This window comes from Myxine glutinosa, chromosome 9, assembly GCF_964187855.1.
Source record: "Myxine glutinosa chromosome 9, kmMyxGlut1.1, whole genome shotgun sequence".
NCBI classification, from domain to species: domain Eukaryota; kingdom Metazoa; phylum Chordata; class Myxini; order Myxiniformes; family Myxinidae; genus Myxine; species Myxine glutinosa.
In genome coordinates this window covers 130,414,044-130,438,273 of record NC_136269.1, presented here as the reverse complement: position 1 = coordinate 130,438,273, position 24,230 = coordinate 130,414,044, and the positions used below count along the sequence as shown (strand labels likewise).

At 44.3% G+C, this 24,230-nt stretch overlaps 1 protein-coding gene across 1 annotated transcript; it reads left to right on the top strand.

The window, feature by feature from the left end:
• The first annotated feature begins 2,613 nt into the window (after positions 1–2,613).
• Positions 2,614–21,082, top strand: PSMC1 (proteasome 26S subunit, ATPase 1). The gene is made up of 11 exons (XM_068128167.2): positions 2,614–2,725; positions 4,788–4,841; positions 5,125–5,221; positions 5,475–5,599; positions 5,900–6,085; positions 6,195–6,323; positions 8,765–8,861; positions 15,861–16,050; positions 18,155–18,306; positions 18,906–19,060; positions 20,745–21,082. Exons 1-11 carry the CDS (start codon positions 2,723–2,725, stop codon positions 20,877–20,879), a joined length of 1,323 nt encoding a protein of 440 aa, XP_067984268.1. The 5' UTR covers positions 2,614–2,722; the 3' UTR covers positions 20,880–21,082.
• The last annotated feature ends 3,148 nt before the right edge of the window (positions 21,083–24,230 follow it).

Below are 24,230 nucleotides of genomic sequence, written 5' to 3'. Positions count from 1 at the left end.
CGAATTACCAAGTGTGGGCCAATGGTCTGAATTCCCGAATATAGGCCGAATTCCCGAGTGTTGGCCGAATTCCCAAGTGTAGTCCGAATCACGTCGTGTTGCCTGAATTCACAAGTGGGCCGAATTCCCAAGTGTCGGCCAATGGTCTGAATTCCCAAGTGTTGCCCGAATTACCAAGTGTGGGCCAATGGTCTGAATTGCCGAAGATAGGCCGAATTCCCAAGTGTAGTCCGAATCACGTCGTGTTGCCCGAATTCACAAGTGTGGGCCGAATTCCCAAGTGTTGCCCGAATTACCAAGTGTGGCCAAAGGTCTGAATTCCCGAATATACTTCGAATTCCCGAGTGTTGCCTGAATTCACAAGTGTGGGCCAATGGTCTGAATTCCCAAGTGTTGCCCGAATTACCAAGTGTGGCCAAAGGTCTGAATTCCCGAATATACTTCGAATTCCCGAGTGTTGCCCGAATTCACAAGTGTGGGCCAATGGTCTGAATTCCCAAGTGTTGCCCGAATTACCAAGTGTGGGCCGATGGTCTGAATTCCCAAGTGTGGGCCGATGGTCTGAATTCCCAAGTGTTGCCCGAATTCCCAAGTGTGGGCCGATGGTCTGAATTCCCGAGTGTTGCCCGAATTCCCAAGTGTTGTCCGAATTCCCAAGTGTGGGCCGATGGTCTGAATTCTCGAGTGTTGCCCGAATTCCCAAGTATGGGCCGATGGTCTGAATTCCCGAGTGTTGGCCGAATTCCCGAGTGTTGCCCGAATTCCCAAGTGTGGGCCGATGGTCTGAATTCCCGAGTGTTGGCCGAATTCCCAAGTGTGGGCCAATGGTCTGGATTCCCAAGTGTTGCCCGAATTCCCAAGTGTTGCCCGAATTCCCAAGTGTGGGCTGATGGTCTGAATTCCCGAGTGTTGGCCGAATTCCCGAGTGTTGCCCGAATTCCCAAGTGTGGGCCGATGGTCTGAATTCCCGAGTGTTGGCCGATGGTCTGAATTCCCGAGTGTTGGCCGATGGTCTGAATTCCCGAGTGTTGCCCGAATTCCCAAGTGTTGCCCGAATTCCCAAGTGTGGGCCGATGGTCTGAATTCCCGAGTGTTGGCCGAATTCCCGAGTGTTGCCCGAATTCCCAAGTGTGGGCCGATGGTCTGAATTCCCGAGTGTTGGCCGATGGTCTGAATTCCCGAGTGTTGCCCGAATTCCCAAGTGTTGTCCGAATTCCCAAGTGTGGGCCGATGGTCTGAATTCCCAAGTGTTGCCCGAATTCCCAAGTGTGGGCCGATGGTCTGAATTCCCGAGTGTTGCCCGAATTCCCAAGTGTTGTCCGAATTCCCAAGTGTGGGCCGATGGTCTGAATTCCCAAGTGTTGCCCGAATTCCCAAGTGTGGGCCGATGGTCTGAATTCCCAAGTGTTGCCCGAATTCCCAAGTGTGGGCCAATGGTCTGAATTCCCAAGTGTTGCCCGAATTCCCAAGTGTGGGCCGATGGTCTGAATTCCCGAGTGTTGCCCGAATTCCCAAGTGTTGCCCGAATTCCCAAGTGTGGGCCGATGGTCTGAATTCCCGAGTGTTGCCCGAATTCCCAAGTGTTGCCCGAATTCCCAAGTGTGGGCCGATGGTCTGAATTCCCGAGTGTTGCCCGAATTCCCAAGTGTTGTCCGAATTCCCAAGTGTGGGCCGATGGTCTGAATTCCCAAGTGTTGCCCGAATTCCCAAGTGTGGGCCGATGGTCTGAATTCCCAAGTGTTGCCCGAATTCCCAAGTGTGGGCCGATGGTCTGAATTCCCAAGTGTTGCCCGAATTACCAAGTGTGGGCCGATGGTCTGAATTCCCGAGTGTTGCCCGAATTCCCAAGTGTGGGCCGATGGTCTGAATTCCCGAGTGTTGCCCGAATTCCCAAGTGTGGGCCGATGGTCTGAATTCCCAAGTGTGGGCCGATGGTCTGAATTCCCGAGTGTTGCCCATTGACCAAAGATTGTACTTTTAAAGGAAACCTCAAGAGTTTCATGTCGATAAAACCATTTTAATTATTTTTTATGAGTCCTTGGTACAAAGTATTCTTCGTTTAAATTTAATTTGTGCATTTGGTAATTTGTTTGAAGAAAATGTGAAGAAACCTGAAAGACCCATGAAGATTTCCCAGCGTGTGATACGAACAGATCGTCCGTCAGTTTGTACCTTGTCCAAGAAGCGCGCCATGTTGAAGGTCTCCAGAATAATGCAAGATCCATCATCCATCACACCCACTTCACCGTTCTTTTTGCATTAGTCGTTGTTTACCACTTACCTCTCGTGCCGCTTTCGCCGATATCTTCTGCACCAAATTCACATGTTTAATGCGAGTGCGGAAAGGGTGAGATGCACCATTTTATTTGAACTGAATCGAATGGCTGGTGGAAGGAAAAATTCCATGTTTTTATCTGAATAATAATAAATAATATCCAATATTCTCAAAAAATTTACTTTTTCATTCATTTATTGAGGTGTATAGTTACGGAAAAGCCAAGCGTGGCTGGCATTCTCCTTCTACGCGATTGGCTGAGTTTATCTTCTCTGTATCGTTCCCTCACTATTTGCATTTGCGACTAATTAAATTTGAATTAAATGAAAAATAATTGCACTATAAAGTGTGTTATAATGCTGACATGACATGAGCATTGGTCGTGAATATTAAAAGTTGATTTGGCTGTGACGTCATTCAGCACAGAAAGGTTGAGGAAACGCCGCGATGGTGAGTTGTTCCAATGGTTTGGAGGTCTTTATTTGGCCCACTGGAGTCCGTTTGATTAATAAAACAAGACTTTTAACTGCCGATGGCCTCCAGGGAGAATGCTGCACGTAGTTGTGGAGAGTGAATGAGATTTTTATTCAGTCACGAATCGGACAAGGCCGCAGCGTGAGTCAGCCCTTTAGTTACCTTTGGCGCCTCACGATGGTTTGAGTAAAAGATGATCCTCTCAGGGTTTGTAGAGGAGCTTATGGTGTTGGCGGGGGGAATCAAAACGTGGTTGGTAGAAAAGGGACCCATGAGCCTGAGGGAAACTCGAGAGAGAAGAAAACTGGGAAATGTTCAGGAAGAACCCAATGCAATGAAGGGTGGGAGTTACCTGTCGTGGTGGAAGAATGAAGGAAAAGTCATTTACAGTCCATACACGTGCGAGCACAGAACCCTCTTATGATGGAAATCTCCACAATCACCTGTGGTTGTGTGTTACCTGTGCCACCGAAGGTGGATGGAGGTTGTGTTTTCACCTTTGTCTGTTTGTCCGTTTGTCTGTGAATAGGATATCTGAAAAGGTTGTGGACGGATTCCGCCAATATTTGGTGGCGAGGTTGGATCTGTGACACGGACTAAATGATTAGATCTTGGTGAAGATCCAGATCTAGATCTTGGTGAAGATCCAGATCTAGATCTTGGTGAAGATCCAGATCTAGATCTTGGTGAAAATCCAGATCTAGATCTTGGTGAATATCCAGCTCTAGATCTTGGTGAAGATCCATATCTAGATCTTGGTGATGATCCAGATCTAGATCTTGGTGAAGATCCATGTCTAGATCTTGGTGATGATCTAGATATTGGTGAAGATCCAGATCTAGATCTTGGTGAAAATCCAGATCTAGATCTTGGTGAATATCCAGCTCTAGATCTTGGTGAATATCCTGATTTAGATGTTGGTGAAGATCCAGATCTCGATCTTGGTGAAGATCCAGATCAGAATCTGAGTATTTTAAAAGTCATTCTTCGCCATTGAGAGATGAGGCTAAAAATGCTACGATATCTCAAAAAGTTGCGAACATATTCGGACGAAACTTGGTGGACACGTAGGTTGTGTCATGAGGAAGAATTGATTCAATTTTGATGAAGATTGTAATCCGGATCGGATAATTATTTAAGTGATTCTTCACCATTGTGTGATTAGGCTAAAACTGACATATAGCAAGATATTTCAAAACGTTATGGACGAGTTATGACAAAAGTTATGGACGAGTTATGACAAAAGTTATGGACGAGTTATGACAAAACATGGTGGAAGAGTTGGTTTGGTGACAAGAACAAGCTAATTCGATTTTGGTTCAGGTCCGAATCCAGATGAGGCCTATCAATGGGATACAAAGCGTAAACGGTTCAGCCTGGTGGAGGTATGCTCTCTACCGAGTGATGTCCTAGTTTAAGGATGGTTTCATCGGATTGATCAATTCGTGACTTTTGAAATGACGTATTAATCTTGACGAGGCCACTCTCTCGCACATGCGCGTAAACATGTGACTCAGTTCTGCTCACGGGCACTTTTAACCAGATGTTGCCCAAAATCTGTAATTCACATAATCTTTTCAATATAATTTTCAGCATTTAGACAAAAGAGTGGCAATTTCAAAATGGTCAACCATAACCACATTTCTGGATGCAAATCGGACTCACGGAAATACAACATAGGAAATACGAGAGATATCCGTGGATGAGACTGAGAGGTGTTTATTTCCTGTTGCTACAAGCGAGCGGCCACAGTGGATATATATATATATTTATTTCTTTTTCTTTTTCCATTACCTTGTACACATAATTTTTATACAATTGGCTTTTGCAGGATCTCTCAGCATTGCTGAGGTTTGTGATTGTGGGAATGTGAGGACCAGGATGTGGCACAAGCTTGACGAGCAAAAATAAATATTTCACCTTTGTTTTTTTATTATTCATTAGGCTTTTTCAAACTATGTTTCTGACTTGTGCATTTAACCTCGACCCCTTTCCTCCTTGCGGACAATATAAACACCAATGGTTCACTGTTTTTTAGGGGCAGAGCCAGTCGGGAGGTTCCGGTGCTGGAGGTTCAAAGAAGGATGACAAGGTACGAGTTAAGCATTCTCCGGATATCTTTAACTTCCTCTTGTGCACACGAATTGCGTACCTGTAGCCGTGTGACTAAAGAACGTGACTTTTTATTATTTCGAAACGTTACGTTTTCGGATTGTATCGAGGGTCCTTGATGACGGCATTTTATTCTCCATTGAGAGACCGTAACGTGATCTGTCGAGACCCTAAGTATGCGCAATTCTATTTTGCTTCCGTGAGTTCAGGTTGCTGACTTGATATTGAGTTCATTTCCTTCTGACAAGCGAACTGTTCTTCAGGAAAAGAAGAAAAAGTATGAACCTCCCGTACCTACACGTGTCGGAAAGAAGAAGAAGAAGGTTAAGGGCCCCGATGCTGCGAACAAGCTGCCAATGGGTAAAGTATAGGTTTCCTGAGAACAAAAACAAACGTTTCTTCTTCCCAACCCACACAAACACCATCCTCAACCCTTAACCCATTTAAACCTGAAGCGTCATGTTGTCGCATCTCGAGTTGGTGAAACGCATCTCGAGTTGGTCATGCAATGGATTAACGATGCAGCTGTAACTTTTGTGAGAATAAATAATTCACACTCATGGTGTTTGAGGAGGTGCAAGGGTTGTTGACCGTTGAGCGAACTTTCTCCCAGTGACTCCACACACTTACTGTCGACTTAAGCTCTTGAAGATGGAGAGGATTAAGGATTACCTGTTGATGGAGGAGGAATTCATCAGGAACCAGGAGAGACTTAAACCCCAAGAAGAAAAGCACGAGGTCTGTTTGGACATCCCTTGAACCGCTTGCCTAGTTGAATGAGAGTTGATGTGTGTGTGAGTGCCATTGGTGGGTTGTTGCTTACAGAGTGCAAAATTGCCAATAGCAGGAGCCTTTTAAAATGTGTGTCATTAACAGGAGGTCATATGGATGGAAAATTACAAAAGATGGAAAATTTGAAAAGATTGTTTCGGTCTGTAACATAAGATCATCGTTATGATGGCAGCAAAGCGGTTTGGCAATCTTTTAATGGTGCGGTCCACTCCGTCATGTGACCAACACTGTGTCCACATCTGACAGGAGGAGCGCTCAAAGGTGGATGATCTACGAGGCTCGCCCATGTCCGTGGGGACACTGGAAGAGATAATTGATGACAACCATGCCATTGTGTCCACCTCCGTGGGCTCCGAGCATTACGTGAGCATCCTGTCCTTTGTCGACAAGGATCTGCTCGAGCCAGGCTGCTCCGTGCTGCTTAATCACAAGGTAAACTCACCCCCACGTGTCATCAAATTGGTTTTGTTTTGTCAGAGTGAGGCTTGAAACAAAGTTTGCAGAAGGTGCACACTGTGGCTGCGATGTTCCTGAACGGCAGGTGCACGCTGTGGTCGGTGTGCTAAGTGACGACACAGACCCATTGGTCACTGTGATGAAACTGGAGAAAGCGCCACAAGAGTCTTATGCTGATGTTGGTGGGCTGGATGCACAGATACAAGAAATCAAGGTTTGAGTTTCATGTCGTTCTGTGAAAAGGAGCTGTGGGCTGCAGTGAGCCCCTCTCATTATATTACAGTCCCCTTCTATTCCCAATACTCGCTGCTTTAATCCACTGCCCTTTGGTGTATTTACATTGCACCACCGTTGTGAAAACCCTATTATCCTCGATAGAGGGATTCTTGTGGAACTATCCAAGCACCCTCTCGTGCGGATGTGCCGTTGGGGCTAAAACGCTTCTCTCATGGCTCCAAATGATCTGGTAAAATGCACTTCTAACACCTGGAATGCGGCAAATTAAATTAAGCTGGAGTGGAGCGCCATCGCAAATCCCCATGGATGCCACTGAAAGCAAATTTGAAAGACTAGTGGGGTCACCCGAGGGAATCCCACGGGTATGGAGGTGTATCGTTGCGATCGGTGCAGCCGTTTTTGCGGTACCCGGGACAATAACATTAGGCGGGAGTCCAAACCTGAAAATGCTGGAGGCCAAAGCTGAAATTGGAAAAACAATATCGCCTATTTTACTCCAGGGGGTTCCAGGATTACCCACCCAAAATTTTGTTGCGATCGGTTCAGCTGTTTTTGCGGTACCTGGGAATGGACGGACGGACATTTGGTGAATTATAGTAAAATTTATAGTAGATGGTTTAAACGTTCCATCATGAATGACTAAAAAAAAAAAAACCTTTAGAGGCCATTTTACCCCGCAAAGCGGGGGTTGGCCTTTTTCGGGCACCGTGGTTGTTGTTGTTTTTGTTGGTCCCCTTTTTGAAGCAATGTTTTACGGCCGGATGCCCTTCCTGCCGCCAACCCTGTTTGTCGCCTTTTTACGACACACAGGGAATTACCAGTGAACTGGTACTCAATTAGCCGACCTCAGAAGGATGACAGGCTGAGTCAACCCCCCTGGCGTTAATTCAGCGATCGACCGGGATTCGAACCTAGGATCCTGGGATCCTAAGCTGTCACCCTAGCCGCTACACCAACACCAGGATCCATCATGAATGACTGAATATCAAATTTTGACTTGAAATTTATTTCGCCATTTTCATCCCTGTGACTGTCCCCACCCCAAGGGCATAAAACAGAGCATGAAATCCAAAAAATAATTACATACTTCGTTTGTCCTCCCCTCCCCGCTTCCCACCCCCCAACCCCCCAACCCCCCCCCCCCCCCCCCCCCCCAATGTTGATTGCATATACAAATTTTAATTAAGAAAGGTTTTGTGGGACCAAAATTGATACTGCAGGGGGGGGATGCAGTCCAAATAATTTAGAATGTGACACTTTTACACACGACTGCTCTACTTTAATGAACCCCACAGATTTGTCATGCTGTCTATCGACTAGGAGCAGGATAGCCAACTTGGTGCGTGAGCATCTTCACCAGCCGGATCTCAAAAACGACTTGCTCTCGGTTCCCTGAAAGACTGTGGCCTGAATTGTCCATACACTACTCAAACATTGTACAGGGAGCTTTATCGATCAAAAAGAGAGGGTGTTGCCCACTCCGCAAACCAAATGGAGCCTTTGGCAGTGAACTTCACTGCTCTGTTGTTTGGATATTTATCATTTCCAGCTCAGCAGCTCTCACTTGTATCATGGATAGTTTTCATCAACAATATTGAATCTAATTGGGGTTTTTTTTTTTTTTTAAATGCCAAATTTGTTTCATTTTGTTGCTCCGCCAAAGGCACGTGAGTATAAAGGCTGCCCAGAAATCCGTGCTCAGAATGCTGCAGAATCAAATCGGCCTTACTGAGCCATTGTCACATGATCCATGAATGCCAGACTGAGCAAACGTGCTAAACCAAGCTATTGGCCAAATGGCGCTCCATCATTAGCTGATTAAAAGGGAAACCTCTCATTGAATGGAAAACAAAATGGCGGCGTGTTACGCACCTATCATCGGATCATGCTGCAGGACAGCCAGACGCACCGTCATTGTGCTGCCATTGCCATGGTGAGATATCTCACTATTGCAAGCAAGTTTCGTATTGTTTTAATGGTTCGGATGCTCTCGGTCTACATCCAGCTTACTGTTTAACCGTAACCATGTTAATCCCCCTACTACATGCTGACTCTGTGTTATAGCAAGTACTCTTAAAGGAACAGGTGCCTTGAGCATGCCAATGAGCATGAGTACTACTGTGCTCTGAGCGGTCGTCTCATTTTTGAAAAATTAAAAATTTGCATTGAAATTGATGTTGAACATTGATTGTAGAGAAGGTCATTGCAGTTTTCTATTGTGTCAGTGTAAAGGAGAAAAATATATGAATGATCGTTTTAAGGCCATTTTCCCCGCTAGAGCGGGGGTTAGCCTTGCGGGCCCCATGACAATCATGGTTCCCTGTTTGAGGCAATGTTTTTATGGCCGGATGCCCTTCCTCAGTGTAAGGGAGAGACACACCATTTGCATAGATCACAGTCTCCGTGGTGTTTGTGCAGGAGTCTGTGGAGTTGCCACTTACCCATCCTGAGTACTACGAGGAGATGGGGATCAAGCCTCCCAAGGGCGTTATCCTGTATGGTGCACCTGGAACAGGTTGGTCGGGGAAGCTGGTACTCATGGAATATACTGCAATCCTTCCCATTTGTCACAGAGAGAAATGTCTTTTGGATTCAAAAGTTTGAAAAATAGAACTGTTAATCTTCATTAAATTGATTTTGCCCATAAATCTACAAATTGATTTTGTTGCTCTCGCTTTCCTTGCTTTCTGTGAGGTCGAATGGCTACTTGTTTGTGTGCACTCGCCCCTTAGGATGGAGAGAGGTATATATATCGAACTCCATAACTTGGCGAGGTAGCATTGAGGATCAGAAGAATCATCGTTTTCATTTTAACCACCGGATTTTATATAAACTTGCTTATATTTACTCGTTTGTATATTAAAATGAAACTCGTTTATCTAAACTTATATAAATCCAAAAAGAGTTGCTGTTTTAGCTTGAAGGATGGTACGGTATGCTGTAACATCTTACGAAAATAGACTTTGAGTTTAAATTGCATACCGTAATTTTAAATGTCCTGGCATCACAGTCCTTGTGTTCGAATTTATTTTATTTTAGATCCAAAATGAAGCTCATTTTTACCTGACGTACCATGAATCAGCCTCGCTGATCAGTGCAAGATATCCATGGTACATTTGTTGCGTGGATCAGCGAGGCTAGTTCATGGTAAGGAAAAATGAACTTTCATTTTGGATCTAAAATAAAATGAAATTTGAACACGAGGACTGTGATGCCAGGACATTTAAAATTACGGTATGTAATTTAAACTCTATATCTATCTTTGTAAGATAGTACAGAATACTGCATCGTCCTTCAATCTTAAACTCGAAGCGGATGAAACAGAAACTATTTCCAGTATCAAGAAGCGTCTTGGGAATCACACAACATCGAAGAAAAAAAAAAAACGGTTCTTTTTCGATAAAGTAACTTGACACTCGTGCCAAAAGAGTGAGCTAACCTTTTGGAAAGGTTTACAGTATTCTTTTTATTTGTAAGCACCTTTAATGAAACTAATGATGTGCATTCATCTTCGTAAAATATAAAAAATTTCCCTTATGAATCACGAATCGCCAGGAACTGATCCCTCATTTTCCCATTGAAATATTGCCCCTAAATTCGTGAAGTCGACATTTGCGGCATTTTTCAGGAACGCATCCCCAACTAATGTTGGGGCATATATCAAGCTACGAGAGGCACCCGCTCCCTGTGGGAGTGGACAGACGGTCGTGTTATCCTTATTCAAATGTGTAATTCAAAATACCTCTCGCTGCATAATTTAAAGCATAGGGGCAATACCCCTGATGCTCATCTGGTAGAATAAACAGTATACTGTACCGCCTAGGGTATTTTAAAACAATTTCAATGGTTGCTGGAAGACAGGGCAGCATGCAGAATCATACTAGTACAACCATAAGACTTTAAACAAACAAAAAATACATATTTTGGGGGCAACCCCCTCCTCCCTCTCTCCCAACCCAGTCTACCTCCTCAGACCCCAATTTTTTTTAAGGCCGTGAACAAACTTTGGTACAGCATGGGTGGTGAAGGTTGTGGTCAAGTTTCATCGAAATTGTGTGCGTAGTTTCAGAGAAAAAGCAAATTCCTATTTGGGGGGGGGGGGGGGGCAAACCTGGATCGCATAAGCTCCCCTGAACTTCGTTCCAGGTGATAGTCAGGTTCACGATGTTTTTTCGTTCAAAATTTTGGTAGATTAGCAAAACTATACATTTTTGGAATATTCAGAGCATGAGGAATCCAAAAATTAATGTTTACATTTGCATAGACACCTTTGCGAAAATGACACTCAGGACAGTGATGAAGATCTGTAAAAGCATATTCCTGAATGGTATAGACCTCGTAGATCCTGTGTATAGGACTTATAGTTCAATCTGATACTACCTATAACTTCCTATAACAACCTATAACTTCAAAGGACTTGCAATATCATGTATTATGTAATACAGTTATATCACAAATATAAAGACAATGGTTTTCAATTACATTTGTTTGTTGCTTTTCTATAATCCTGAGCACTATTTTGAGGCCTTTATTGGATTCCTTGACCCAGAAAACATAGGATTAGCATATTTAATTAAGTCTCTAGGTTGACTAGAAGCCGAGATCGTGCAAAATATGTATTTTATGGTGGCCATTTTCAAAATCCAAAATGGCGGCCATGCAGGTGTCTGTGCAAATGCCAACATTGATTTTCAGATTCTCCATGCTCTGAAGATTCCAAAAATGTACAGGTTTGCTAATCCCAAAATTTTGAAAGAAATTATATTTGTTAACATAGTGAGCCTGACTATGAGCTAAAAACCTCACCACTTGAAAATATGGGGACAAGAATACTGTGCGGTATTGTAATAACTTCTCCCACCTCGAGTGGTGCTACATGATACACATTTACATAGCGAATTTGCATCGTCCTCCCTAATCACTGCCCCCCCCCCCCCCCCAAGACCAATGGCAAAGATAAAAAAAACAAAAAAAACACCCCTATGCACCTTTTGGGGTCATGCTGATCCTACGTAGCAAGTCTGGATGTAATCAGCCCATAACTGTAGGAAGAGTAGCACGACAAACAAACACCAGTCCATGAATTATAGTTGTGGATTCACAGTGCGCGACTGTGCCAGGGAGATGCAAGAGAGAGGGTGTGTGGAAACTTGTAAAATAAACGGGATCTCAAGTTGGGGAGAAGGAGAACGATGTTCTCATGTCGCTGGGTAATGTTGGAAGTGGACACATGGATGAGACTTTTGGACTTTGTTCCGGTACCAGTCTTACACATTTCCACAATCCTTTTAAAAGCATTAACCTCATTTTGTATACACTACTGCCCTGTCTTTCACGAAGAAAAAAAAACAAAAAAAACTTTAGAGGCCATTTTTCCCCGCAAAGCGGGGGTTGGCCTTTTTCGGGCACCGTGGTTGTTGTTGTTTTTGTTGGTCCCCTTTTTGAAGCAATGTTTTACGGCCGGATGCCCTTCCTGCCGCCAACCCTTTTTGTCGCCTTTTTACGACAAACAGGGAATTACCAGTGAACTGGTACTCAATTAGCCGACCTCGGAAGGATGACAGGCTGAGTCAACCCCCCTGGCGTTAATTCAGCGATCGACCGGGATTCGAACCCAGGATCCTAGGATCCTAAGCTGGCACCCTAGCCGCTAGCCCAACACCGTCTTTCACGCATACCACTGAGTAATAAACAATCTTGTGTAATATTTTTAATTGCATATTTGAAGAGCTCATAAGTAAATAAAAATTCCATATACAGTCGCGGCCAAAAATATTGGCACGCATGCACTTTTTTCAAATAACTCACAATTTTCTCTAAAAATAACTTGAAATGGACAAACGTATTTGGTCTCCACAATTCTTTGTTTCACTGTTAATATTACAGAACCTTTGTTTTTGATTCAGAACTTAATATATCATTTTAAATCAGAAAATAAAAAGAAATGACTGTCAAAATTATTGACAAACTAGACTTAATATTTGGTAGCACAGACTTTAGACAAAACAAGCATTCTGAGTATTGTGCTGCAATACATGTCCCCTACCGGCAGTCTGTCGTCCGGAAAACTGTTGGGGAATTTTCCAAGGGTTATTTATCCATAGGTTCTGAATCGTTCCCAATCGCTAATTACCTCAGGACGGGCTCACCTGTGATTCGCACTCGGGACTTCGATTTATACACCTTGCAGACAGGTCAGCAGAAGCACGAGAAAATAAGTTGTTGATAAAGAACCTTTCGAGTCGCTAAATATCAGTAATTTATTATATTTTCCAGTTCACGATCAATGATCGATGTGTATATATATATATGTTCCTTGGCTTGGCTCCGCCCCTCCCGAAAGCACGCGCTGTGTCGCGCTGTTGACGTTCGCGAGACGACGTTGAGGGCGCGGTGCGGCTTGAGGAGAACTCTAGAATAAACAATCATTCTGAGTATTGCTCTCCAATACATGTCCCCTACCGGCAGTCTGTCGTCCGGAAAACTGTTGGGGAAATTACCAAGGGTTATTCACCCACAGATTCTGAATCGTTCCCAATCGTTAATTACCTCAGGACGGGCTCACCTGTGATTCACACTCGGGACTTCGATTTATACACCTTGTGGACAGGTCAGCAGAAGCACCATCAATATGTTGTTGATAAAGAACCTTTCAAGTCGCTAAATATCAGTTATTTATTATATTTTCCGGTTCACGATCAATGATCGATGTGTACATATATATGTTGCTCGGCTTGGCTCCGCCCCTCCCGAAAGCGCGCGCTGTGTCGGGCTTTTGACGTTTGCGAGACGAGGCTGAGGGCGCCCCGGTGCGGCTTGAGGAGAACTCTAGAATAAACAAGATATCCATTTTTTTTTTATACTTTCGTTTAATTAACGATATCTGCCAAACCACGTGCCCTATCGCAAATTCCAAAAGGACATTTTAGTAGACTGACATGCTGAACAGATCTGTGAAGTTTCCCCTCGATTGGATCAAAAATGAGGGAGGGGCTCGGTTTTAAAGGTTCATGCTTTAAAACGTCATAACTCTGAAACCATGTGACGCATGACGTCATGCTCACTGACTTTTTTGTTCGTCATGGGTTTGCGATTCTGCCTGCAAAGTTTGGCCTCGATCTGTTCAGCCGTTGCAGAGAAAAAGGGGTTTTCGTGTTTTTACAAAAAACAATATGGTGGCCGAACCACGTGACCTGTGACGTCATAATTACCATTAAAATATTCTACAGACCGAGTCACTCCTATGGTGAAAATTTGATCTCAATCAGTCCAATTATTGCAGAGAAATTGGTTTTTAAAGGAAATTAAAACTTTAAATGGCACTGAGTTAAGGATCATCAGAATTATCAGAATTCCCAAAGTTCAAAGTGCCATAACTTTGTCAAAAATGATCGAAACGTCGTGAAGTTCGAACTGATCTGTAACTTATCATGAGGAAACCATGTGCCAAGTTTGAAATCATTAGCATTAAGCGTTTAGAAAAAAAGTCCGGAAAACTGTTCTTTGCGTGACGGACTGACAGACTGACGGATGGCGTGCAAACCTATAGTCCCCTCTGGTGTACACCGGTAGGGGACTAATAACTGCAGTCAAGCGCTTCCTATAGCCATGAATGAGCTTCCTTCACCTCTCCACTGGAAATTTGGCCCCCTCTTCTTGTGCAAACTGCTAAGGTTCTGCCAGATTTGAAGGGTGCCTTCTCCCAACTGCTGTTTTCAGATCTCCCCACAGATATTCCATGGGATTTAGATCTGGACTCATTGCCAGCCACTTCAGAACAGTCCAGCATTTTGTCTTGAACCATTCCTGGGTGTTTTTGAAGTGTGTTTGTGTCATTGTCCTGCTGCAAGACCCATGACATTCGACGGAGACCCAGCTTTCTGACACTGGGTTGAACATTGCGCTCCAAAATGCCTTGGTAATCTCCTGATTTCATGATGCCATGCACACATTCAAGGCACCCAGTGCCAGAGGCAGCACAGCAACCCCAAAACATCACTGAACCTCCTCCATGTTTGACTGTAGGGAAGGTGTTCTTTTCTTTGAAGGCTTCATTTTGTTTTCTGTAAACATAGAGATGATGTGCTTTGCCATAAAAGCTCTAATTTGGTCTCATCTGTCCACAGGACATTCTCCCACAAGGATTTTGGCTTGTTCAGTTGTGTTTTGGAAAACTCCAGTCGGGCTTTCTTATGTGTCTCTCAGCAGTGGGGTCCTCCTGGGTCTCCTACCATAGAACAGGGTTTTATTGAGTTGGTGATGGATGGTGCGAGTTGAAACTGTCGTACCTTGTGTTTGAATGTCAGCTTGAATCTGTTTGGGAGTTGATCGAGGTGATTTCTCCACCATTCGAACAATCGTTCGCTGTAATCTTCGTTCAAGTTTTCTCGTGCGGCCACATCAGGGAGGTTGGCTACAGTGCCATGGGCCTTAAACTTCTTGATAACATTGCGTACGGTGGACACAGGAACATCAAGGTCTCTGGAGTTGGACCTGTAGCCTTGGGATTGTCCATGCTTGGCTACAATCTTGTGTCTGACCTCCTCAGACAATTCTCTGGTTTTCTTTCTTTTCTCCATGCTCTTTGCGGTACACACAGTGACACAAAACAGCAGAATGACTCCTTTTCTCTATTCAAACTGGTTGAATGAGTGATTAGCTCACCTGGAACGAAGTTCAGGGGAGCTTATGCGATGGCGCGTTGTCCGTCTGGCAGTCCTTAAACACTTGAAACGTCTTCTCCGAAACCACTGATGAGATTGTGACCAAATTTGGCACAAATTACATTTGTTGTGTTGTAAGTCAAGTTTGTTCACAACATTAACAAAAAGTGGTGGTCTAAGGGGATTTACCGCAGTCAAAGCGTATCCAGGTTTGCCCCCCCCCCCCCCCCCCCCCCCCCCCCCCACAAAATAGGAATTTGCCTTTTCCTCTGAAACTACACAAACTATTTCGATGAAACATGACCACGACCTTCACTACCCGTGATGTACAGCAGTTTGTTCACGGCACTAAGAAAATCAAAGTCTAAGGTGGCCTACGGGGCGTCAAAGTGGGTCCAGGTTTGACCCCTCAAAATAGGTATTTGCTTTCTTCTCAGAAACTACACACGCAATTTCGATGAAACTTCACCACAACCTGAATCACCCATGATGTACCAATGTTTGTTCAAGGCATTAGAAAAATTGGGGTCTTAGGAGGTATATGGGGTTGGGGGGGGAGGAGGGGGGACGGGGTTCCCTGAAAATAGGTATTTTTTTGTTTGTTTAAAGTCTTATGATTATGTTTTAATTTCAACAATTTTCTGGATGAAATGGTGCGTTATTTGAAAAAAGTACAAGGGTGCCAATATTTTTGGCCACGACAGTATTTAACCTGATCCATTCAAGTTACACTGTTTGCTCTGTTCATCATTCAGTCCACTGTTAATTGCGCCATGAAAATGTATTCAACCAAAATATCGTGTGGTTTGTGAGCGCAGCGTGATTTAATTATTTATTGTAATCTCTTACAGGGAAAACACTGCTTGCCAAAGCAGTGGCCAACCAGACTTCTGCCACGTTCTTGCGCGTCGTGGGATCGGAACTAATCCAGAAGTACTTGGGTGACGGACCTAAGTTAGTGCGTGAACTCTTTCGAGTCGCTGAGGAGCATGCACCTTCTATTGTCTTCATTGATGAAATTGATGCCATTGGCACGAAAAGGTAAAACCCTCAACTTTCGGTGAAAGGGGGTTTTATGTGGGATATGAATTGTGGAAATGGTAAAAGTCAAGGGCGCGCACGAGAATGTGGGGGATGGGGAGAAGGTAAGGGAGAGGCCAGCTATTTGATAGAGAAGTTTGAGGCATTACCTCTCCTTTATGGTGAGACTGTTGTTTCATATAAAGAAAGAAAAGATAAAGAACTGCAATTCAGATAAAGAAAGAAAAGATAAAGAACTGCAATTCAGATAAAGAAACGTGTGTGTGTCCGTTTGTGTCCGGGCGTGTGTGTGTGTCCGTTTGCCACATTTTATTCTAAAGGGTTCATGTTGTGGAATAAAAATGGTACTGTTTTGAAAGCTAATAATCAATTTACTTGGAACAAAATTTCCTGCCCATCTAATCGTAAAAATTCCTGTTATGAAAGATCTGCTTTCTGGGATGGAAGAAGAAGAAGCAGAGCCCGAAGTTTTAACAGGGTTCCTACGGGTCATGGAAATTATTTTTTCCTTTTTCCTCGTGTTTCTCTTCATTTTACATCCTCATTGAGATTCACAGATAGATATGCAACATGTCTGTGAAGTGCAACTTGCTGTCTTTTGATTAAAGCCGTCATCGAAGCACTGGGTCGACATGCCTAGTTATCAAAAAAATGGCAGGATCCATATGGTGTTCGTTCCCAAGCTTGACGAGCAATGCTCTAAATCGGATTTTAGATAGAGCAATGCTCCAAATCAATTGGAATTGGAATAGTTGGGTTGTTGTGGTGGGAAGGTCGAATTATTTTTGCCCTTTTACTATAATATGGAGGGTGGGGGGGGGGGGAGGGGTGGAGGGAGAGGGGTATTTGGTTCCTTTGCCCATATTAAATGCATCACATTTAAGTAAATTCACACACTCACACTTTTCATTGTTTATATAATATATATTCTGTATTGTACATTGTAATACAGTACTGTGTTGGCTTAGCGGTTAGGGTGCCGGCTTGGGATCCTAGGATCCTGGGTTCGAATCCTGGTCGATCGCTGAATTAACGCCAGGGGGGTTGACTCAGCCTGTCATCCTTCCGAGGTCGGCAAATTGAGTACCAGCTTGCCGGTGTGTACCCCGGTTTAGAATAGGTACACCGTATCCCTGTGCATTGAAGAGCGTGACCAAGGGTTGGCGTCAGGAAGGGCATCCGGCCATAAAAATTTTGCCTCAAACAGGGAACCATGATTGTCATGGGGCCCGCAAGGCTAACCCCCGCTCTAGCGGGGAAAATGGCCTTAAAACGATCATTCATTCATTCATTTCATTCAAATAAATGTAAAATAAACTTATTTAGATCCAGAGGGTTCTCCCCCTTGCTGTGACGTGAAGGCTTCGATTGGCTCTTGAGATGACCGTTTCCCTCCCTCCTGAAAGCAAACATCAATGGTCGACTGCTTGCTGCTTCTGCCCCTTCTTTTCTTTATAAATTTCATAGTAGCACCAAAGACTTTCCATGACATTTCTATAACCGACAATGTAATAGCGAGTTTAAAAAAAAAAAAAAAAAATGTAATAGCGAGTTATAGGTAAATAATCTCTTCGTGCTGTGAATCCATGGTATCGAACTAGTATAGATGTTATAACGAGACTACGTTAACCAGGGGCACCCTATATGTCTTTTTTTGGCCTCATCTCTCAATGGTGAAGAATCACTTTTAAAATTTAATAACTCTCGTACCCAGATCTTCACCAAAATCAAATCATTTTGTCTTTGTCACAAACTCAACCTGGTCACCAGATTTCATCCAAATCCACCCACAACTTTTTCAGATGTCCTGCTCACAGATGGACAGAAAAACAGAGTGGTGAAAACATAACCTCTGTCCACCTTCGGTGGTGGAGATAATTAGCCCGTTTCTTTTACTCAAATATAAAGTAAATATTAAAATTGTGGATTAACAATCCTTTCTGGAGCAAATTGATGGTGTGAAAAATGGCAAGAACCAGGTGAGCTGCCACCACCATTAAGATTATCGTTAACATTCATATCCCATGTTGTTCAGGATCTGAAATTTTTTTTGTAATCCATTGATTTATTGAATTTTCCATTTGTTGTTTATTCCGATTCACAGATATGAATCAAACTCAGGCGGTGAAAGGGAAATCCAGCGCACTATGCTGGAGCTCCTGAATCAACTGGATGGATTTGATTCGCGTGGTGACGTTAAAGTTATTATGGCAACTAACCGTATTGAGACGTTGGATCCAGCGCTCATCCGTCCAGGTGAGAACCAGGCTGGGGCCACAGTTTGCATCGAGTCACCCCGGGAGGGAGCATAAAAGCTTCTGTGGTCATCAAGGTTTTGTGTTCAGGTGAAAACAGCTGAACACGCCGGGATCGATCGAGAGCATGCTCACTTTTCTGAGCCGTCTCAGTTCCACTCCAATCATAATTGCATTTGAGCGAAGTGCCATTGTGGGTGAATGTGTTGTCATTCATGGTCGGGCATGTTCAACTGACCATCCTGTCTGCTCAAGTACTCATTTGCAAACGTGAAAATCATGGTGTATTTTACAAAGAAGTAATCCTTTGTGCAATCTCCAAACAAATCACCATACTTCCCATATGAGTCAGGTGTAGGATTCACCACATTAACTGGGGGTTACACGGCCCCCAGCACCCATAGCAGCCCTACGAGGCTATATGAATGAAAATCAGATCAGATGTAGAAACTGCTGTGGAGACATTACAATATTGCATCTATTCCCTGGAGCCTTAAAGAGCTGCCATTTTACTTGCCTCTGTTACTGTTGATACCGATACAAGTTCATTAGGTCTGAATAATGAACGCCCGGTGTTGTGTGAACGTGTTTGGTGAACAGGACGCATTGACCGTAAGATAGAGTTCCCAATGCCGGATGAGAAAACAAAGCGGCGCATATTTCTGATTCACACGAGCCGCATGACCCTGGCAGCAGGTGTCAACCTTGAAGACCTTATCATGTCCAAAGATGACCTTTCTGGAGCAGACATAAAGGCAAGTGTCTCAGGGAAATTGCTGGGGTTGGGAGAGGGGAGTACACCGATGGGAGAATATCTGCGGTAACAAAAAGACTAAATAATCAATGAATGGTTAATATTGACACAAATTAACGTGAATAAAATGTAAACTCGTGCAGGTGGAATCGCTAACTTTTTTTTTTTGTAAGACCAAGTTTTGGCAGGAAAGAAAAAATCGATACATTTGGAATAAATAACAAACAAGAACAACACTCTTCGACGTCGACCGATATGCCCCCACCTACATTATTACATTATTATAATACTTGTAGCAAGTTTGATTTAAATCCATTCAGCTGTTCTCAAGTTATCACATTTTTACCTGACATGACCTCTGACCTTTGGATTTTCACCTCGGGACCCCAAAATCTAATCGGTTAATCTTTACCTCATTCTACATATCTGTACCAAATTTGAATGAGATCCCTTTATCCGTTCTCAAGTTATAGACCTATTACAGACCTTGACCCTTGACTTTTGACCTCTTGACCCCAAAATATAATCCGTTCATCCTTACCTCATCTATCTATAATTCCAGTAATCTCTGTGTGTCTGTGTGTCTGTGTGTTTGACCGCTGTTTCTCGACAACTACCGGTCCGATATACTTGAAACTTGCCAGGTATATTGCTGGGGACCCGAGGATGTGCCTTTTCAAGGTTTTAAATTAATCGGACAAGTACTTACCGAGCTATGTCCAAAAAACGCTTCAACCAATCAGAGAGCAGCGAGCTATCACGTGTGCCGAACGTGGCGATCAGACTCTGCCTCGGACGGCACATTTGACAGCGTATTCATTTATTTCACGTTGGAAAACTATGTTGCCGTTAAACTATGTTTTAAAACGAATTCAAACTGCGATTAAATTAAAACGATTCATCGTAACTGCGATTTGCGAACTTCCGGACAGTGAAGACTTCACTTCCGGCAGCCAATCACAGAACGCTTTGTTGCGTAGGCGTGGCCGATGTGAGACGAGCGGAGCTGAGCGCGTTACGAGCTGACCGCCATTACGGTACGTAATTCGATTTCTTATGCGCATTATTTCTCCCAATTCAGTCAGAGCGAAGGGCGGAAGCGAAGAGCGTTGTTTTTTTTGTTTACGGGCGTACGGGCGGGGTAGAGCGTACGGGTAGCGTTTTTTTTTTTTTTTGGCAAGGAACGGGCACCCACGTACGGGCAATGCCCTAGTTATACATAATTGTACCAAATTTTGTCAGAATCCCATGACTGGTTCACAAGTTATCGTGGTAACAGGATTTTTACCCAACATGGCTTCTGACCTTTGGTCTTTGACCTTGTGACCCCAAAATCTAATCAGTTCATCTTTACCTCATTATACATACCTGCACCAAGTTTGACTAAGATCCCTTCAGCTGTTCTGAAGTTGACGCGTTAACAAAAACCTATCATGGACGGACGGACGGATGGACGGATGGACGGACGGACGGACGGACGGACAGCTGGATGGACAACCTGAAAACATAATGCCTGTCAACTTCGTCAGCGGAGACATAAAAATATACTTGTGATCCATATGGCAATGGAAGAGAAAATATTGAAACCAAAACCCTTCCTCTCCCTCACCTCGTGTTCCTCCTCCCCATCCCTTTACACATCTCCGCTGACTCGTGTTTACGTTTTCTGTGCATGTGTCTGGCAGGCGATCTGTACCGAGGCTGGTCTGATGGCCCTCAGGGAACGCCGCATGAAGGTTACTAATGAGGATTTCAAGCAGTCCAAGGAGAATGTGCTGTACCGCAAACAAGAGGGTACTCCCGAGGGTCTGTACCTTTGATCGATGTCTCCATTCTTGGAACTCAGCTGTGCGTCAGTTCCGGTTCAGCAATACAATGTTTTTTTTTGTTTTTCTTCGGAAGGAAGTGTTTTGTGTAATTGTTTTTTGGAAAAATGCAACTGCACAGTTCAATCCTGGTAATGTAATAGTCAGTTTTGTTCATTTGGTGTCCTTTCTGCCAATAAATATCATCAGATTATCAATGTATATTGTATAGAAATGAGCTCATGGAGGAACTAAACGACAGCACAACAGGTTTTCGGCTTTTCATTGATAAATATCCAACTGAGTGTCCATAGATGTTCTGAACTTGATTTTAACAAACAGCAAAGCAACCTTCGATCATTCAGTGTGCCATTGTACAGGGTGGCCTGAGAGTCCATGGACCCCGACCCAGCTTTAAACTGTCATCTCGGTGTTTCACAGGCACGGAGATCCATCGATGTGTGTGCTGTCCATCAGATGGATGTTAAATGGGTGGTCTCGTCTGCCAGCATTAGTTGGTGGACGCTAAAGATCCCATGGTGTCCTTCGCTAAAAGTAGGCGAGCTATCGCCAGCACCATGGACAGATTACAAATATCTGTTTTACATCAGCGACACAGTCGCGCCTTTAGCCATTTATACTATCTCAGCCTTGTGCTGTATACGATTGACAAAGTAAAGCATTCATTCATAAACTCTTAATATACAGGTTTTATTGTGCAAGTACTTACAATAATTCATCAGTTATTGTGTTGGGCTGTGCTCTTTCATTCTCCTTACACCACTGAATTCGTCACCGAGTCATCTCAGACATCATGTGGAGTCACCTGTGCCAAAGAGGCCACGAATGCATCGCACAATTCTTCAATCGTCCTATACCATTTGTCGACACTTTTACAGATAGCTTTAGGAAGAGGAAAAAATAAATGGGGAGTTAGAAGGGGAAGCCCCCTGCCAAGCCTATCTTTGGGCCTTCCACTGTGCATTTTGGTGAGTGAGTGTTGGTTTTGCATGTTTGTAGATTTTTTAAAAATTAGGATGAAAAGTGGAAGTAACAATAAAAATATGAAATGCACGTTTCAATATTGTCCTCTGTGACAGCAAAATTTAACATATTGTTGCGGATCCTGGGTCTGTCGACGTACTAAGGGGGGGGGGGGGGGGGGGAAAGGGGGTGAAGTCCTCGTTTCCCCACAGACACCGGATCCACAGGGTCGTCGATCGCAACTAAACTCAGTCAACGGGTTGCTAAGCAACTTCAAATGCCAATCCCCTAACCACGGGTGAAGGGTTATTGGTCTCTACCGAAATACCTTCGAGACCACGTGGTGAGAATGACCGGGAATTGAACCCCCTCTCGCGATTTCACACCTTATTCCAATCGAGTGCGCCGAGCGGGTTTTTTGCGCTGGTGTGAATCACGGTTATGCTGCGTGATGTGTGGGCCTAATTAAAGAGTCAAATTCGGTTTGGACTATGCTGGGCCAATGGGGGAAAAGACGTACACGAACAGGTTGAAAGGAAACGAAATGTACACTTTTATTTCTTATTCACAGAACAAGGACAAGAGGTGGGCTTATCAATTCTTACCTATATAAATCGCAACAGGTGCCTTGCACACACACACGGGGGATGAATCGCACAGGTTAATTTGTACCGATAGACGTGCTGACTTGGGTTCGCCAGCTTCCGCGTGTAGCTCCCGGGCCGTTCAGGATGCGCAGCTTGAAGAATGTCCGCAGGAAGAGCCACCGCATCAAAGTCAGCACAAACGACGATCCAGGTCGAGGAACGATTCAGCACAGGCGACGACCTCAGCTCGGATCAAGCACCAACACGAGGAACGAAGGTCGCGAGCAGGAAGGACGAACCAGCACGTCAGACAGCCGGCTTGAAGGACCAGGAAATCTTAACTAATGTTATAAATATTTTCGTTTGTTCGTTGTTTCTCTTTCACAACTGAACTGTAGCACCGAGAAGCCCCAAGTTTTGGGTGTAGGTTCTTCAGAATCTGGGCAAGGTTTTAAGCTGCCACATTTTGGCCTTGATGTCAGTTTTGAGGTTACCGAAGGCTGCTATAAAGTGTATATTGGGATGTGAGGTCAGGCACTGCTTCCGCCAGCCCGCAGACAAAAGGTAACCACCATGATGCCATTAATTCCATAACTTTCAATGTCAAACATGTCCCGAAACCACCATTGGGAAAAACTCACCCAGCCGTGCAGCGTCCCTCATCCCCTCTCCATTCCAACCCCCACCCCACTGCCTCCACATGCCCTGGGTAGCTCCAGTACCCCATAAATGGTCAAACATCACGAACATCTTTGTGAAATTCTGACCAGATTTTGTTTCCGCAGACCTAGTGGAGTCCCAGAAAACCACCAGAGATAAGTCTCCTCGGTTTTGTCCCTTTCCACATCTGTGATTGTGTCGGCAGAGACCTTAGATTCCGCCATCAAAATCCCCAGTCAGTTCAATCTTCCCTGGTTGTCATTTGTTTTGGGAACACGAGGTCCCATGTGGAGCACGAGGTCCCATGTTGAACACGAGGTCCCATGTTGAACACGAGGTCCCATGTGGAACACGAGGTCCCATGTTGAACACGAGGTCCCATGTTGAACACGAGGTCCCATGTGGAACACGAGGTCCCATGTGGAACACGAGGTCCCATGTTGAACACGAGGTCCCATGTTGAACACGAGGTCCCATGTGGAACACGAGGTCCCATGTTGAACACGAGGTCCCATGTGGAACACGAGGTCCCATGTGGAACACGAGGTCCCATGTTGAACACGAGGTCCCATGTGGAACACGAGGTCCCATGTTGAACACGAGGTCCCATGTTGAACACGAGGTCCCATGTGGAACACGAGGTCCCATGTGGAACACGAGGTCCCATGTTGAACACGAGGTCCCATGTTGAACACGAGGTCCCATGTTGAACACGAGGTCCCATGTGGAACACGAGGTTTTTGATCAAGACTATAACTAAGGGATATCATGGCGCTGCAGATCCATTTCAGGTAGTTGTTAATGTATGGATCCCCATTCAATATCTTCGAAGGACAACGTGGGGATCTATAACGTCCACCAAAGAATGCTGACAGATGGGACACCAAGTTTAACGTCCATCTGAGGGACGACGCCCACATTGATGAATCACCATACCTGTGCAACACCAGGATGACCGTTTATACCTGTCAGTGTGCGTAGGCCATCGGTGCTCTTAACAGTCTTCAAGTTACTCGTCAAGAACACATTCCTTTCCCCGTCCACATAATGCACCTGAGCTGGAGTCTGGAGACGATTCATCACCAGCTGAAGGAATAAACTGAAGAAGAAGAAGAACATCATGTAGCTTAGCAAC